The sequence below is a fragment of the Meleagris gallopavo genome, chromosome Z (assembly GCF_905368555.1).
Source record: "Meleagris gallopavo chromosome Z, MGAL_WU_HG_1.1, whole genome shotgun sequence".
In the NCBI taxonomy this organism is placed as follows: Eukaryota; Metazoa; Chordata; class Aves; order Galliformes; family Phasianidae; genus Meleagris; species Meleagris gallopavo.
In genome coordinates this window covers 50,164,408-50,182,390 of record NC_139435.1, presented here as the reverse complement: position 1 = coordinate 50,182,390, position 17,983 = coordinate 50,164,408, and the positions used below count along the sequence as shown (strand labels likewise).

General features: G+C 53.3%; 1 protein-coding gene across 4 annotated transcripts; it reads right to left on the bottom strand.

The window, feature by feature from the left end:
• Positions 1 to 2,729: 2,729 nt before the first annotated feature.
• Positions 2,730 to 17,500, bottom strand: NR2F1 (nuclear receptor subfamily 2 group F member 1). Of its 4 annotated transcripts, XM_085213127.1 has the most exons (5): positions 17,304 to 17,500; positions 13,942 to 14,027; positions 10,670 to 11,197; positions 6,135 to 6,322; positions 4,172 to 4,701 (listed from the first exon to the last, which is right to left on the bottom strand). In XM_085213127.1, the coding sequence occupies exons 1-5, from the start codon at positions 17,483 to 17,485 to the stop codon at positions 4,564 to 4,566; spliced, it is 1,122 nt and encodes a 373-aa protein (XP_085069253.1). In that variant the 5' UTR covers positions 17,486 to 17,500; the 3' UTR covers positions 4,172 to 4,563. The 4 variants fall into 4 exon arrangements, with proteins under 4 accessions (XP_085069252.1, XP_085069253.1, XP_085069250.1 ...); XM_085213126.1 differs by lacking the exons at positions 4,172 to 4,701; positions 17,304 to 17,500 and adding an exon at positions 2,730 to 2,857 and having other exon boundaries at positions 13,942 to 17,260; XM_085213124.1 differs by lacking the exon at positions 17,304 to 17,500 and having other exon boundaries at positions 4,181 to 4,701; positions 13,942 to 17,261.
• Between the last annotated feature and the right edge of the window lie 483 nt (positions 17,501 to 17,983).

The following is a 17,983-nucleotide window of genomic DNA, read 5'->3' as shown; positions in this document are numbered from 1 at the left end:
CAGAATAGATCTGACCCCCCAAGATAGCCCGAGGAAGGAAAAAAAAGACCAGAGTAGAAAGAAAGTGGGGACCCGCCTGTCTGTCCATGGTGTCACGAGTGGGCCCGGTCCCGCAGCACGTATAGCGGCTGAGAAATACTGAAACAAAACACCAAAAAAAGAGGGACTGATGGCCCCCTTGGGAACCTAAGGGCGGAGGGAAGGGAGCGATGGCCGTCGGCAGGGCCCTTGCCTGCCCTGGGCTGAAGCAACACCTTGTGACCCCGACATGCGTGGATGTTTGTGTGGGGATCATGTGCGGACCCGAGGCCGTGGCTGGGGTTCCCAGAGTTCGGGCGAGCGGCGTCATGGGCAGCCCGAGCCCTCTGGGCAGTGGAGGTCTTCTGAGCCCAGGACAATGGGACGGCTCCCGGACGCTGCACCTTCCCACAGCCTGCCTGCCATGCTTCCCATTCCATCCCATCCCATCCCATCCCATCCCATCCCGTCCCATCCCGTCCCATCTCGTCCCATCCCATCCCATCCCATCCCACCCCATCCCATCCTTCCTTCCTTTTGTTTCTTATTTTTCTAGCAACAGGGGAGATGTCTGCCCTCTGTTTGTGGGTTTGATCTATGACTTTAAGCAGGACTCTGAGGAGGAGACGTACGTGCACTGCTGTACGGCCATCACTAATAGTGGTCTCTTGTTGGCCAGAAAGCCCTGATGGAAACACTGCTCACATTATCTCGACTTTTCAAAACTGGAGGGAAAGAGAGGGAGGGGAGATACAGTTTCCCACTGCCCCTTTTGTTAATTGTTTTCTTTCCTCGCAATTACATCTGAAGCTCGACCGGGCCCGTTGCTCGTAGAGTCTTTGTATTTCTGGTGGGAACCACGTGGGGTGGCAGAAAAGACCCCGAAGTCCCTCCTCGCTCCCGCTCCCACCCGGGCTCCGAGTCCGCCCACTCCGCCCCGTCGCCCCCGCAGAGCCGGGACCACCGAGACCGGGCTGAGGCCGGACCGGGTCCCCGCAGCGGTTTTGGACCTTCCCACTGCACGCTCCGTGCATCCGTCTCCCGGCGGCTGCACCTTGCCCGGGCATCCCCATGGTGAAGTCCGATCAAAAAGGAGAAGGGGAAAAAACCATTCTGCTGCAACCAGGCCTGCGGGGAGAGGGAGAAATGGAGAAGGACAAGGAGCAGCTCGATCAAAGCTCTCTGCGTTTCGCGGCCTGAAGCCTTTCCCCGGCTCTGTGCGCCGATGGGCGAGGAGGGGAGGGGGGTGTAGGTGCCGAAAAATTTAAGCGATCGTTTAAGAACGGAGCCTGCGATGAATGGGGAAGGGGCGAGGGGGTGGGGGGAAAGTTGGAAAATGGATTCGCTGACAAGGAGGGATAATAAATGAGAGGCGCTTTCAGATAGATATCTCAGACGTGAAATTGCACCCAGCTGGTTGTGTAAGCAAACAAATAGTTTCATGTTAGGGACTCTCGACTTGTGGCTTGATGAATAGAACACGACAGAGGTAAATGGCTCTTTAACTCATTTAGGAATAAAACTCTTTGGCTTCTCGAGCAAAGGACCTGGTGACGCCATGGATCCTGAGCAAGCACTTTAACAAGAGTTTTATTAGTTTCCAATTGTACTCTCACATCTCCCCCCTAGCTCACCTCCTCCCTTCCTCTTCCCCCCCCCCCCCTCCCCTTTTTTGCACATTTTCCTCTCTCTTTTCTCTCCACTCTCCTGGAGAACGCCTCTCCAGGAGAGATCCCCACGTCACGGCGCGGGGGAATCCGCATATTCGCTCGTGGCCGTGCTCTGTGCTCTGTGATATTTTCCTGTTTGTAGTTCCCGCTGCGTTCCCGTATCGCCACAGAACGATTATCCTCGGCCGCCCTGTCACGATGGGGAAAACCTTAGGAGGGGAAGTTGTTTGTAAAAAAAAAAAAAAAAAAAAAAAATCATGCCAATGACAGTGGGGCGAATTGTAGAAGGAAGCTTTAAAAATGTATTTGCACTTTTAGTGGCGGTCACGGCTTTTTAAAGTGGAAAGAAACTGGAAGGTGAGCGGGGAAAGGCGGTGGGCACCAGCCACTGTCTGCCTCGATAAAGCATGGAGGGGACGGGATGAGAGTCTGGGAATAAAAGAGGAAGAAAGAAACCAACAAACAAACAGAAAACAAAAACAAAAACAAAATCCACCCGAAAACAAAAATCACACACACAATAAAGGCAAACCAAACCCGCATCCACCCCGAGGCTGATATTTCAAGACTTAAAAACGAATGCTTTGAATAGCCAAAGCGCTCCACGAAGCAGGAGGAGGCATTCCGGCAGTGCCCGTGACAGCCACGCACACACACGGGGGAGACACAGCCTGGGGAGGTCCGCGGTCACGACTGCTGGGACGGTCTGTCCGCCGGCTGTGGGTCCGTCCCGACCGCAGCGCGGGGCCGCCTCCCCCCTGCGGCCGCACAGATCCGCTCCGCCCGGGTGTTTTTGTGTACAGGGGATGGCTGTCTGCTATACACCGCAGGTAGTTTGGATGAAAAAGGGGAAAAATAAATTAAAAAAAAAAAAAAAGGAAGGAAAATAAAATTCAGAGAACCCTGTCCGTCTGCTAAAAGGAGCTTCTCCCTCCTTCGTGGAGACAGCCGGGCGAGTTCCACTCGCGTGACACTAAAAGCAATGGTGGATTTCACTTCTTCTGCTATTATCACTTCTGCTGTCCCCCGAAGTGACTCCGAGACACGGCCCAGCAGGCCCCTCCTCGGCACGGGCACCTGGAACTCCCGCGTTGACACCTCTATCGCTGCCAGCGACGGAGGCCCCGCTCCTCCAACACGTAAAGGGCGCAGGGCAGCGGCCATGACCCCTGTGGGAGCGGGAGTGATGTTTCAGAGCCCCCTGACCCGCAGGTGGAGGCGGCGATAGGGGGCATCGCCCTCTCCGCACCCCCTCCCCTTCACTCACACTCGCAGCCCGACCGCAGCTTTGCCCTAAACACCGCTGGGGAAAGCAGGGCTGACCCCGCGCCCCCCGTCCCCGCTGGGCTCGACCCTCCATTTAGGGGTATTTCCAAATATTTGTTTGATGGAAGACAGCTGAGCTGGGGAGGACACTTTGCGGGCCGTCGCGCTCAGAACTGGGGTGGGAGGAGTGGGCTCGGGCCCCCCCTGACTCCCGCTCCATTCTCTATCCGCGGAGGGGGAGAGGAGGGGTGTGGAGGGACCGTGCATCCCTGCGTGACAGCAGGACAGGAGGGCAGTTGGTTTCAAACCAAGGAGCGGTCTTCAAAGCAGTGCACTGCAAGTCACGGGAGAGTCAGCGGGAACTGGTGGTGGATAGAACCCGGCCCCTCTACACAATCACATTTCTTTTCCTTTTCTCTTTTTCTTCGCACTCCTTTTTTTTTTTTTTTTTTTTCTTTTTCCCAGCAGAGCACCGCCCAGTGCCGCGGACGCGCGGTATTTTCAGGCCGAGGGCTGCAACGGGGCGGAAGGGAGAGCCGCAGAGCAGAGAGGAGAGGGCACTTCACACCTCGGCACACAGCACCGTAGTGTCAGCAAAGTTTAATGAGAGGTCGTAACACTTCTTTCGGGCACATACATGGAAATGCGCGCATCTCGCACACCTCCTCCACAACTGCACGTTTCTCAGCAATCCGTGGGTGATTATAATTCATAAATATGAAAATTAATTGAAAAATACTCTCTGACCTACGAAAAAAAGTTTATCTGTTTTCATCAGTGGGATAACACTGTAATGAATGTATTTACATCTCATTGGAAGCCACCGAGAGCTGCGTTTCTCTTTCGCTATCCCTATTTGTTTGTGCTTTTATTTTTTTAATTATAACATCTAATGATTTCTGAGTTTTTGTTGTTGTCGTGTTTTGTGGCTTTGTGTGTGTGTGCGCGCGCGCTTTCGTTCCTCTGCTTCACCCCCCGCTGTTGGTCCCCCCGTGTTCCCACCCACCCACCCACCCCAACACGCGGCCGGGGGGCTCCTTCAGCACCCCCAAGATCTGGCCTGCCCCCGGGACCCCCATCTGGGCGGGGAACAGAACGGTATCCCCGCGCCCCATCCCCACCCGCAGCCCCCGCTCCCCCTGAGCGGCGCCCGTGGGCCGCCCCCGCGCAGCGCCTGCCCGCAGCGCTGGTACCCGGCTGTGAGCGTGGAGCTGCGCTCGCCTCGGATCTGCTGCGCCTGGAATATTAAAAGCCCCAAGCGGGTTGGGTTGAAGGATCTTGTTAATGCAAAAAGAGAGAGAGAGAGAGGGCAGAGGGAGAGAAGGAGAGGATGGAGGACAGCAAATTAAAAGAACACCGCCCATGACTCCACGAACCTGCCTCTCATCCGGGCTCGTTGGGGGCACGGGGGGTGCCTGAGCGCGGGGGCAGTGCTATTTTTAAAGATCCGGCTTTATTAATACGTTAAGAAAGAGATCCCCTGGCAGTGTGTGTTCTTACAGCTCTGACTCGGATCCCATAAAACATTAATGCGATGGAAGCTGTTACAGGGACCGAGCAGCACTGCGAAGCCTTCACCTCCACAGCAGCTCCATTACGGAAATGATCTTTAATTTTTCCTTGGCTCAAAAAGATAAAAAACAAAAATAAAAGCACTCGCAGGATATGTGCGGGGCACGGAGACAGGGCAGGTGTCTGCCGTCGGCACAGCGCTCAAGGCTGGGGCAGAGCTGCCGCCCTCTGACTTCTTGGGGTGAAGAGAGAGAATGGGGGGAGGGGGAAAAAAAGAAAAAAAGAAAAAAAAAAAAAAAGGACATTAAAGCAGCAATATAAAAAATAATAATTAAAAAAGACGAAAAGGGACCGTGTCTTTGCGAGAGGTGCAGCAGCCACGGCCACTTTGCGCCCCGTCCCGCGGTCCCGCAGGAGGCAGCGCGGTGTTGTGCTCCGGCCGGGCTGTCCCACACCAGACCTGTGCGTGGACCTCGGTCCTCCCCTGTAGGGCCGGAACAGGAGATAAAGGTCCAGGCAGATCTAGTGGTTTTGGTTATTATTATTATTACTTTTCTCTCTTTTTGGTGAACTGTTGATATGTTTCAAGCAACGAGACTCGTGGATTGTGGAGTGATAAGTTGTTGTTTTTTTTTTTTTTTTTTTCTCTTTTTCTCTTTTTTTTTTTTGCTAAATTCTTTTATTTTTGTTTAAATTCTCACTTCAATTTTAATTCTTGAAGAACAGCTTCGACAACATATATCGCACTCATTATAAGAAGCAAAGGGTTATATCAAAAATTATTAGTATAGAATCACAGGAAACCTGGTTTGGAACCAGAAAAAAATACAAAACAGATATAGATACATAGACACAGGACAATTTTTTTTATAATTATTTGGAAAATGTTATTTTCCCCTAATTCTTGTTTCTTTCTTTTTTTTTTTTTTTCCTTTATGCGCATACGATGTCTTAAGTTTTACAAAAAAATGAAAATAAAGACTAATATATTACAAAATGAGTAACAATGCTCGTGGTAAGTGTTTGCGCGTGGATTTGTTTGTCGGTTTGTTCACTCGTTGGTTTGTTGCTCGTTCTACACAAGGTTCAGTTCGGCTTCAACGCGATTTGTTTTGTTTGTTACTGTACAGCATATTTCAACAACAGTCCACAATAAATCCTGGAAGCTCCAGTATCCCCTTCAGGTGTGATTAATATCCCCTCAATACTCATATTTTTATTTTTTTGTATTTTTTTAATTTTTTTTGCCTTTTTGTCTTTTATTATTATTATTATCTTTTTTTTCCTCCTCTCCGAAAGAAAAAAAAAAAAAAAACGGAAAAAAATATATATATAAAAAAAAAATAATAATAATAACCGGAACCCAACCAAACCGAAGACCAACCGCAACACCACGACCCGCACGGACGCGAGGTCCGTCCCTCTCCCCACCGCGGCCACACCTCTGCTCCCACTCGCGCCGTTCTTTTGTTCAGTGTCCGCCTCCCGGGCCCCCCCCGCGCCCCGACCGCCCCTCGGTGCGCGCGCCCCCGCCTCCGCCGCCGCGCAGCGTCCCCGCCGGGCTGCGGCCGGGCTCTAGGAGCACTGGATGGACATGTAAGGCCAGTTGAAGCTGCTCCCCGACAGTAGCATATCCCTGATGAGGGTCTCGATGGGGGTTTTACCTACCAAGCGGACGAAGAAGAGCTGCTCGATGACGGAGGAGGAAACGGTGCGCAGGGAGGGCAGCCGCAGCAGCAGCTTGCCGAAGCGGCTGGGCTGGTTGGGATACTGGCTCCGCACGTACTCCTCCAGCGCGCACTGCGATTTCTCCTGCAGGCTCTCGATGTGCGCCGCATCTGACAGCCCGCAGGCGTCTGCCCGGGCCGCAGCGCGCCCGCGGAAAGGCGGCCGGGGGGTGCGGAAGGGAGAGGAAGAGAGGGGGGAGGAAGGGAAGCGGTTAGTGGCGGCGGATGGACCTCAAGGCTGCGCGCAGCCCCCCCACTCAATGCACTTCCCCCCCTCCTCCATAATAAACACCGCACCCGCGGATGTATGGGGGCCGCGACCTGTCGCTCCCCTCCCCCCCCCGTCCCCCACCCCACACTGTGTGACAGACCTCCTCCATCTCGGAGCCCCTTTCGAGCTCATCCCCGGTAAATAGCGGCGGCGGGAGAGGGGCGGACGGGAGCGAAAATTATGAAGGGGGGGAAGGGGGGGGAGAAGCAGAGCGAGCGCTGCGCCGCGCGCAGGCACACACACGCGCACACGGAGCGAGTATGCCGACATGGCTGCGCATCAGCCGCAAGGGAAGGCCGAGGCCGGGGGGGGATGCCGCTCTGAGCCTCCCGCCCCGCCCCGGGCACCGCACCCCGCGCCCGGCCCGCGGGGACCTGCGGATCTCCGGCACACAAAGCCGGGCGGGCCCTGACCCCGCGCAGCCCGCGGTCACAGCCCCACTTTTGCCCCGCGCGGCCCTGAGCTGCACCCCCGATCGCACAGAGCCAAGCGCGGCGGCAGTGGAGCCGCTGCGGAAGGGGAGCGCCTACGACATCCACATTGTTTCGCTGATTAATAATAAATACATATATATGGGGGGAAAGAAAAGGAAAGAAAAGGAAAGGAAAGGAAAGGAAAGGAAAGGAAAGAAAAGGAAAGAAAAGAAAAGGAAAGGAAAGGAAAGAAAAGAAAAGAAAAGAAAAGAAAAGAAAAGAAAAGAAAAGAAAAGAAAAGAAAAGAAAAGAAAAGAAAAGAAAAGAAAAGAAAAGAAAAGAAAAGAAAAGAAAAGAAAAGAAAAGAAAAGAAAATGAAAAAGCCCAACAACACATCAGGATCAGAGGGAGGCAGTCAGCTGGCAGCGCGGTTTAGCACAGATCAAAGGCAGACTTTGCTAATATATAGATCCGTATATGAATTAATGAATGTTAATGGCCCCCAAAAGGACACTACAAAATTGTGAATGTGGAATTATGACCCTGGAAAGACACAACAAATTATTCAAAGCGGGGGAAAAAGAAAAGGGAAAAAAAAAAAAAAAAAGGAAAAAAAAATTCTGCAGCAATGGGATATTTGAAGTTTGTTCCTGCCCGTATCAAGAAGTGGCCTCACACGGATTTCTGAACACCTTCATCTACAATGCTGTGGCCTCGAGCGAAAATACAAATAAAACACACCATAATTCAGGAACTTCTGAAGAGGGCACCTTTGACCCACACCGCGGACCTGGTGTCCCTCAGATGTACAATTATCTGAGCCAGACTGCACTGCTAATCCATACTGTACCCTTAATGCAGTGATATTTTCCCACATCTAAAGCACCAGGTTGCAGAATATATATATATCAAACGCTTGGGCCTGTTCTTGTTTGCAACATATATCAAAACCACAGGCCTGTTCATATGTTGATTGCCACAAATCACACTCCATATTTACATATATCTTGCTATTTTACATGCATTATCTGCCCATTATGCACTAGGATCCTATTCAACTTCCAAACAATGCAATATGAAAGGGTCTTACTGACACCCTAGCAGGGCTCTCTCTTTATGCCCCATATGTCATACCCTTAAGGTTAGTAAAATATTAATCAGGTCCACCTATACACAGGTCAGCAGCGCTAGGGATGGGGATGGTGCTGCTGCAGGGTGCAGCTGGATTTGAGCTTCACCTCCAAACCCGTGTAGGGTGTACTCGTGCCGAAGGCACCCCTGGAGCTGTGGTTATTTCAAATGTTCTGGCGGATGCATTTGTTGGGGTTGGATATCACATCCTCCAAGGTGGCAGTGGGGAGGCTTAACTCTCCCTTTAGGAGGGGATTAAAAATAATAATAATTAAGAGGTGCGCAGCTCGCTGAGCCCAGGGAGGTGCAGTCTATGGGAGAAACAACACAGCCCACATTTAGTGGAGGTGAATTATTACTCTATAGCAGAAAGTGGGCTAATGTGGAAATTCTGCGCTCCTCACTTTCTCATACAGTGGAGTGTCAATACAGGAAAGTGCTATATTTCTTCCTGCAGTCTATGGAAAAGAAATTATGTAAATAAATAACCATTACTGCTCAGCACACTCCTGCCTTCCCCTTTGTACTGGTGAGAATGTATTTCATGTTACGCCTTCAGAAGAGTTTAGTGCTCAGGAAATATAGATGTAATCAGCTGGCATCTAACTAGAAATCAAAGTTCTTATTGCGCTGCAAATAGATTTATTGGATTTGTGTTATTTAGCCCGATCCCTTCCTGGAAACACTTATTTATGGGGAGGAAAAGAAGGTGCAGGAATTAATAACTGGGAATAAGGAAAAGGGGAAATAAATAAATAAATAAAGAAAAGCAGCAGGTTTTGGGTCACGACCCAGCTGTTGGATGGTGTCCAGGATTTTATGCATTAAATATACTATCCAGTGCCCAAATGTAAAAACCACAACAGGAGGAACCCACGCCAGCTTCAAATGCTAAGTCCTCAGGACTTTGGACAATATGCCTAAAAATGTCTTTTCCATCAGTCAAAGTTTGTTTAGAAGTTGGATGACTTTGAGCAAGGCTTCCCATGAATTCCCCTCTGGCTAAGCAATCAAAACAAGTTTAGTGAAAAGTGGAAATGTGTGGATGGGGGTAAAGGGTGGATTACTCCTGACAGCTGTATTTCCATTTTCTGAGGTGCCCTGTGTGATTCTGCTCCAAAATAATATTATTCTCCCTCCAACCCCCATTCATGCTCTGCTCCATCGAGGGAAGGGGCTTCTCTCCTCGTAAACATTTAATTATTACGTTTTTAATATATGCAAATGAGGGGCTCATCTGAAGCCCCTGGCTGCCTCTCCAGCCAAGGTCAGACATCTGAGGAGGGCAGAGGGGGCTGGGAGTGGAGAGAGAGAGGGAGAGAAATAATAACAATAACAATAATAAAATCAAAAGCAAAGCTCAAACCAAGCCAAAAGAAAAAGAAAAAAAATCCCCAATCCTCATGTGGGGCAATCTCCTCCCCTGAGCCTTTGTGAAGGGGGTGTGGGGCAGCCCCTCTCTGCAGGGTGTAACTCCTCCGAGTGGGGTCCTGGCGAAGGGATGGGTTCTCTCAACTCGGTCCCACTTACTGATGAGACCCAGAAATGGATGGGGTGGGGAGCGCAGGGCTGCAGTGAGCTGCACCCGCCTGATAAATGCAGCCAGATCTTGTTGTCAGTTCTGAAAAACGTGTTTCCATCAGGAAGACTTATTAAGATAAAATGTATTAAAATGTGGTGCTGGCTATTCAGCACATCTTCCATTTGTTTTAAGATCTGCACTTGATCCTCTGCAAAGATACATTCCCTCTGATGCGGAGCGCCTGCATTTGCACGGGAAGGAGAAGGGGGCAGTCACAGTACACGTCTCCGACCACCCTGCATACAAATTAGGTGCTCCTGTCTAAATAAATTATCCGATGTTCAAATCGATATTAATACTGCGTTTGCTACATTACAATATTGTGCAAATTTAGGAGTCATTTTAATACAATGTAAATACTATTTTTCATGCATGGGAGGCAACAGATATTGATGGATTATAAACTGCTTACTGTTAAACCAGGCCTCTGAACGATTTGCCATCTTTGTTCAGGAATGCTTTTAATTTTGCCTCGGCCCTGGTTTTAAGTCAGACTTATTGGGACTCTTTGGGCATCACTGAGTGGGGAGACAAGGTTAAACACAACAACAGCAACTGAACCCGCAACAGCAAACAGGGTAGAAAGGAGAGAATATGGGGAGAGGAGAAAAAGAAAAACAAACAAGTGGAGAAAGTGGCAATTAGCCCCATCGTGGCGATAATTAGAATAATAATTAAAAAATGACATTGCGAGGCTCCTTATCTCACTTCGCTCCTATTTCCTACATTTCCCTCGCATCGTTCGCCTTTGATGTTTATAAATTTCCCCCTCGCAGGTTATAATAATAGAAGATGTATTATATTCTTATAGGCTACAACCATAGCACTTCAAAGGCGCTGTTAATGCACTTTCCTGCCAGTTAATTCGAACCATCTATCACTGGGAAAAATTGTTAACATGCATGCACGCGTGTTTCCACCGCCTCCGCCTAATTTGACGGATATATACGTGTGTTTATATCATACGTGTGAGTGTTTATGGGGACAGAGTGGGGCAGGCCACGCCGCTCCCAGCCCACGCGCAAGGGAACTGCCGCCCCCCACGTCTCCTCCTCCCCCCCAGTGCTCCCAGAGCTCACCTGAGGTGAAGAGGACGATGGCTTTGAGGCAGCTGTACTCGGCCGAGTCGACGTGCAGCGCCTTCAGCTTCTCCACCTGCTCCTGGAAGATGCGGATGTGGTCCATGAAGGCAACGACGCGGTCGGCCGACATGGGGGAGGCGTGGAGGCCGGCGGCGGCCAGCAGCGGGGCCACGTGCAGCGGCATGGAGCACTGAGCCGCGTTCAGCACGAAGAGCTCGCTCCAGGTGAGCCGCAGCAGGGCCACCTGGTCGGTGATCTGCAGGTCGGGGAAGAAGGGGATGTTGCGGGCCCACTCGACGGCGCTGAAGAGCAGGCGGGCGGCCAGCTCGCAGATGTTCTCGATGCCCATGATGTTGTTGGGCTGCATGCACTGGCTGCCGTAGCGGGAGGTGGGGTAGGGCTCGGCCCGCAGCAGCAGGGAGATGTATCCCGAGAGATAGCAGTGCCCGTTCAGAGGGTCCCCGTTGGTCAGGGCGTACTGGCCGGGGTTGGGCTGGGTGGGCGGCATTCTTCCTCGCTGAACCGCTGACAAAAACAAGGAGAGAAGGAGAGGAAATGTGCATCCTGGAGGCTTGCGGGCATTGCCAGCCGGACGGAGACAATGCCGGGCTTCTCCCCGCCGCAGCACACCCGGGCACGGAGCCGGAGCCGCGCAGGGCCGGCAGCAGCATCGGCCCCCCGGCACGGCCCGGTCCGGCCCGGCACCCCCAGCACAGAAGCAGCAGCCAAGCGTCCCCCGCCCCCGGCACAGACAGGCTTCAAACATAAGCACAGATTGAAAATAAATAAATAAATAAATAATAAAAAAAGAAAAAAACAAAAAAAAAAAAGAAGAAGAAAAAAAGAGAAAAAAAGAAGCAGAAAGCAGGAAAGAAGGAAGAAAGAAACAGGGGGAAAAAAAAAAAAAAAAAGAAAGAGCCAAGGCAAACAAGGCAAACCCGCTCCCCCCTCCGCGGCCCCCTCCCCGCCCGCGACAAAAGGCAGCCCCGCACGTAAAAATAAAATCAAAGAAATCCTCCGGGCGGTGAGAAAGTGGGGTTAAAAATCACAGCCAGCTGTTAAGCACAGCCCGGCTCGCTGCGGATCCCGGCCGATCGCCCTGCTGCTGGCACCGAGATTTACAAGTCAACCGTTGTGCTGCTTGTTCAGAAAATAAATAAATAAATAATAATAATAATAAAAATAAACGCGTCAGTATTCTTCTGTAATATCACCTCGTTCCCCCGGAGCGGAGCGGGTCGCAGCCCCCACTCCCACCGCTAACTTTGTTGCCCAGCTGTCCAGAGAGCACCCCCTCCCCCGCCCCGCAAAGTTCTCCCTGCTGAAAGGAAGAGAAAGATTAAATATTATAGAGGAAAAGGGGAGAAAGAAGACAAAAAGGTCCGCACTTACAATAGCCAAACATTCGTGGAAAAAAAAGGGGACGGTGTAATTAATATCTTTGGTGCGCTGTCGCCACTGCAAAAGCCTGCAGTCAGCGTTGCACAGTGAATGCACAAGCTTGCAACTGCAAAAACACCGGATTCATTAACCATCTCCGCACAGAGCGTGAGCGTGCCGCCAGTCCCGAGCGCTGACCAAAGTTTTTTTTTTTTTTTTTTTTTTTTTTTTTTTTTTTTTTTTTTTAAAGCGTGTGTGTGTGTTTCCCTCCAGCAGTGCCACACCGCGCTCCCAGCCGCATGCCATGTAAACAAAGGTAACTTCGGGAGAGACGCTGCTGCTCGGGCCGGTCCCCGCACGGATACCCGCACACACCCACACAGCGCACCGTCCCTCGTCCCGACGCGGCACACTCCTACAACTTTCCCCTTTAATTCCCACGCGTCCCGTGGGCCGCACCTTCCCTCCTCTGCCCTCGGCCCACCTCTGCCTCATGGCTCTGCCTTAAATTTAGGACTGATTTTTCAATTTACTGTGAGCATAATTCCAAATTTTTGGATGGTTTTTCTTTCCTTTTTTTTCTTTCCTCCTCCTCCTTTCATTTTTCCCCCAGACCTACAGCCTCTGGAGCTACCAACGAGGCCGTCACACTTCAGGTCTGGAGCGGCACCCTTGCCTTTCTTGTGGCAACACAAAATACAGTGTTACAGTCCATGAAGGCTGCACCAGTCAGCGGGACACAGCGTTTGGCTGCTGTGGCTCTCAGACACTTTTAGCTCAATCTTAGGGTTAAAGTCCAGCGGCCAAACCGGGGAACCGGGGAAAAAGGAGGGCAGGGACCTTCCTGCGAGGGAACGCGGGGAGAGCTGGAGAAGCAGAAGGGGAAGGGAAGGAGCGGAGGAGAGCTTGGAGGGCGCAGAGCCTGCTGCCAGCCGCGAGTTCTGCTAGGAGGAGAAGGATCGGTAAATAGGTTATAAATCGCAATTTGTATGCAGGCTTTAAGGAGAGGGTGGAGTTTGGTGAAGAAATAAAGCAGGAGCGTGCTAAAATAAATAAATAAATAAATAAAAAATAATGACAGGAGCACAGGAACCCAGCTCGCTCCCAAACTTTCCTTTGAACAACGCGTGGAGTGAAAACAAGGCCAAACCTCGCGGAGCAGCACGCTCCGGACACCGGCAAAGGGGAGACCGTGCCACATTTCCCCCCTGCTCACCCCCCGTTCTCTCCCCTTTACTCTTTCCTTGCCTACTTACACGTCCTTCATCTTTCTTTCAGGAAAAATGAGCCTGAGAATGGAGCTACCGAGAAGTGTTTGGGTTTAAAGAGAAACGGTGGGGCGGGAGGTGTGGGGGAAAAGAAACTGAATGGGAGCATATCTCGTACGGAGGGATGCATCTCCCCCCACCCCACCCCCGGGCTCATGCCAACAATAGACAAAACCACATCCACCACCGCAGGCGCACACACGCACACGCGAAGGGGCACCGCACGATAAACGTGTAGCGAGCACCGTGGCGATAAATCCCGGTCACAATGAGCGGGGCCGGGGAGAGAGCGGCGGGGCCGGGGAAGGGGGTGGGGAGCAGCGGGAGGAGGGCAGGAGGCACGAACCGAAAAGCAAAAGAAAACATCGCCAACCACCATCCGCAGCAACAACAAAACCTGGCGCTGGGCTGCCAGATGGAGTGCAGGCAGAGGGAGAGATTGACATGTGCATGTAAATACGGAGGGACCCGGATAGCCGCCGCGAGCCGCGCACCTCGGGGCGCACACAACCCGCGCACCCCTGCGCGCATCATCCGCCCCCCGCTCGCACACCCGCACACGCGCTCTTGCCACGGCCACGGGAAGGGAGAGCGATAGCATAGTAGGGAAGAAATATTCACCTTCCCGCCTCATGCCCACTTTGAGGCACTTCTTGAGGCGGCAGTACTGGCACTGGTTGCGGTGGTGCTGGTCGATGGGACAGTTCCTGTTGGCACGGCATGTGTAAGTTAAGTTCCTGCGGACGCTCCTCTTGAAGAAACTTTTGCAGCCCTCGCAGGTGAACTGGCCGTAGTGCTTGCCGCTGGACTTGTCCCCGCACACCACGCACTCGATATGCTGCTGGCTCTGCCCCGAGCCCTGCTGCCCCGGGCCCTTGTCTCCGGCCGTGCCCGGCGTGGAAGGGGGTCCCGGCTGGCTGGGGGTCTGCGGGGTGTGCGGGGCGGCCGAGCCCCCCTGCTGCTGGGGCGGCTGCTCCCGGGCCGGCTGCGCTGCGGGGTTGGGGCCGCTCGGGGTGCCCCCGGCCACGTCTTCCTGCGGATCTCGCCAGCTGCTAACTACCATTGCCATATCTCGGGCCCAAAAAAGTGCTGGGGAGCGGCGCGTCTCGCTGCGGGCTGCCGGGGAGAGAGGCGGGGGGCGGGGGGGAGGCGGGCGGCCGGGCGCCGGGGGCGAGCGGGGAGCGAGGGGACCGTGCCTGCCGCCTGCCTCCGCCTCGGCTGCCGCCGCCGCCGCTGCCCTGCTGCCGCCGGCTGGAGCCGCTCCTGCCGTTTTCTTTATTTTATTTATTTTTCGCCGCGATCCCCCCTCCTCTCGCTCGCGCTCTCGCTAATTTTTTTTTTTTTTTTTTTTTTAGGGAGGGGGAGGGGGCGTCGGAGGATTTTCTCGCTCTTTTCCCCCTCCTCTCTCTCTCTCTCTCTCTCTCTTCTCCGCTCCCTGCGCTCCCCCCCCCGCCTAGAAGCCCCCCGTCTCTCCGCTTCCCCTCTCGGCTCCCTCTCTCGCTCTCTCGCCTCTTCTCCTCTCCCTCCCCCCCCCCGCCACTTCAAGTTGCAAAATCAGAAGCGGCGAACAGGGCCGTCGGGAGAGGCATCCAGGAGAGGCACACGCCGGACACGCACACGCAGGCAGACACGCGCGCACACGCCCGGCACACGGCTCCCCACTCGCGCACACGCACACGCACAGGCACAGGCACAGGCACACGCGGTCCGGGCGCTACGGGCGCGGAGGATGCGCAGGCATAGAGGAAGCCGGGGCGCCGCCGCGAAGCTGGATCCGGAGAAGCAGAAGCAGGAAGAAGAGGAGGAGGAGGAGGAGGAGGTCGCCGCTCGCCGCTCGCTGCCGCCGGGGCCCGGCCGCCGCCGCGGTGCTGCCGCCGCTGCCGCCGCCGCCGCCGCCGCTGCGGGCTCTCGGGGCGCCGGGCCGGGGAGCGAGAGGTGGAGGCGGAGAGCGGAGCGATCAGGGCACGGAGGTGTCCGGGGGCCAGGTCCAGGGCAGGGCGCCGTCAGCCATTCAGCGCGGCGGAGCCGGGGAGCGCGGCGGGGGCGGGCGGGGAGCTGAGGCAGTTTGATCTCGTGTCGGCGGCGGCGGAGGAGGGTGCCGGGCGCTGCTCTTTCTCTCGAGCTCGGCGCTCGCGCTCTCTGTGTCTCTCCTCGCTCTCGCTCTCTCTCTTTCTCTCTCTCTCCTTTTTTTTTTTTTTTTTTTTAAAGAAAAAAAAAAAAGAAAAAAATTACAAAAAAAAAAAAATCGGATGTGACTAAATTCGCAGAGGAGACGAATTCACGGCGAAGTGTAAAAATAGAGGACGGGAATAATAATGGCACACGCAGGAAAAAGAGAGATCCAAAGTAGGTCGGGTAAATAAATCCTCTTCTTTTCCTCTTCCTTGCCCCTTCCTTCTTCTTCTCCTCCTGTGCGAACACACGGTGCTGGCGAGGGGGAAAAAAAAAAAAAAAAAAAAAAAAAAGAGCGGTGGAGATCGCCCCCCGAAAGGTCCTCTTTTTTTTTTTTTTGTTTGTTTGCCTAAAAAAAGTATTTCGGGTAAAAACTCATCAGCCGGCAGCAAAACCCTCCCCCAAAATAAAAAAAAAATCGGCGAGAACGGTCAAAATGAGAACGGCATCACGGTGGGAACGCGCCCGCTCGGTCTCGCTCCGCGCTGCCCCCCCGGCTCTCGCTCGGCTTTTTCCCCTTTTTCCTTTCTTCCCGATTTTTTTTTTTTTTTTTTTTTTTTTTTTTTTTTTGTTTCACCTCTCTCTTCTTCTCTTCTCCTCCTGCAGGAATGAAGCGAGAGACACGAGGAGGAAGGGTGGAAAAAAGAAGAAAAGGAAGGAGAAGAGGGAGATGAAGGGGAAAAAAAAAAACAACTAATAGAATATGCAAGGAAGGGAGAGAGAGAGGGGGAGAGAGAGAGAGAGAGAGGGAGAGAGAGAGAGAGACCCAAAAAATGAATGCGTTTAAACGGGAAGCCGAGCAGAGCAATGTTTCCGAAAGGGGGATCTGCGCGAATGTCTGTATATAGTGAACTTTGACACTACTATTGAAACTGACACGTTTCTATGGAGATCGCTGCCTTATATGGAGCTCATGTCAAGGAGCCAAGAGAAGGGCTGCTGGCAACTGATAATCAAAGGCGACTGACTGGTCAGAGCCCTGAATTGGGGGGAGAGAACATGGGAGGCTGGGGTTAGCCAAGCCTCCCGCGCTCCATTGGTTACCCCCCAGCGTTTTTTTTTTTTTTTTTTTTTAATTCTCTGCTACCTACTGACTGGGATGGGGAAGGGAGGGGAGGAGAGAGCAGAGAGAGAGGAAGGGAGGGAGGGAGGGAGGCAGGGAGGCAGAGAGCGAGGGGATTCTTCTGACAAGCGCAATTTACATTGAGATCGCCCTGCGCTGCTATTTACTTTGAGACCTGATTAGTATGGGTCGGCTGCGGTCTCCCCGCCGCTCTCTCTCTCGCACAGACCCGCATGCACATCAAAAGCAGAGGGTGCACTGCGATAGGCGGAGAGGGGCAGTTAAAAGGGGACGGTTTGGGCACCCCGTGAAAAGTTTACACCACAATTCCTCCTCTCCCCCACCCCCCCTTTTTTTTTCCACATTTTTTAATAGGATTTTTCTCTCTGCTTCCAATCACACACACACACACAAAAAGAAAAAGAAAAAATCATGCGAGGGGCTGTAGAGGAGCACGGGAGGAGCGCACCGCACCGCACTCCGCGCACTCCGCGCCGAGGCCATTTCCGCTCCGCACCCCCACCCGGACCGATATCCTCCTGGGGGGGTACAATGGGGGGGGGGATGGGAAACCCGCGCTCCTCAACCCCCGGGAGCACATTTGGTGGGAGCGGGGCGGGGGGAAAGCATCCACGACGGCCCTATCGCCCCCTCCGCACGCAAACCCGCTTCGGGACCCCCCCCTCACTCTACAACGCGGTCCCCCCGCGCCCCCACCCCAAGTAACTTCCACCCGCGCAGAGCAAACCTCGGCGGCGGTCGCGATTCCCGGCGCGGCTGGGGGCGGCGGCGGCGGGGCGGGGGCCGGGGGCGGCCGCGCTCCGCGCCCCGCGGCGCTCGGCGCGGCTCGGCTCGGCCCGGCCCGGCGCGGCCCCGGCGGCCCCGGCGGTGGCGCGGAGCCGAGCGGGAATCGCTGGCGCCGGCTGCCATCTAGCGGACAGCCGCTCACCGGCCCCCGCCCCGCCGGGTCCCGCTCCCTGAGAGGCTTTCCGCGAGGTTCATCAGCCCCCCTCAATCCACGCTGGTTTTCTTTTTCTTTTTCTTTCTTTCTTTCTTTCTCCTCCCCAATCTTTTTTTCTAATTGTTATTTTAAAAACGGGGGAAAATAATAAATAGAGTTTTGCCAGGGAGGAGAAAACTCTTCTTTGTGACTATGTGCATCCTTTCCCGCTCCTACCTTCCCCCTTTCGAGAGAGGTCTGGGATTTGCTTCGGATCGAAAGATTGTGGCTGACACGAGGAAACAAACAGTGGGGAAAAAAAAAAAAAAAGATATACATATACACACACATATAAGAAAGGAAGAAGGGAAAAGCCTGCCCTCCTCTCAGCTCCCATGAAAGTTTATCCTCAGACTGGAAGCCACGGTAAACCCTACAATGGGAAAGGGGATGAAATATATCTGACGGAAGTTTTATTGTTATTATTT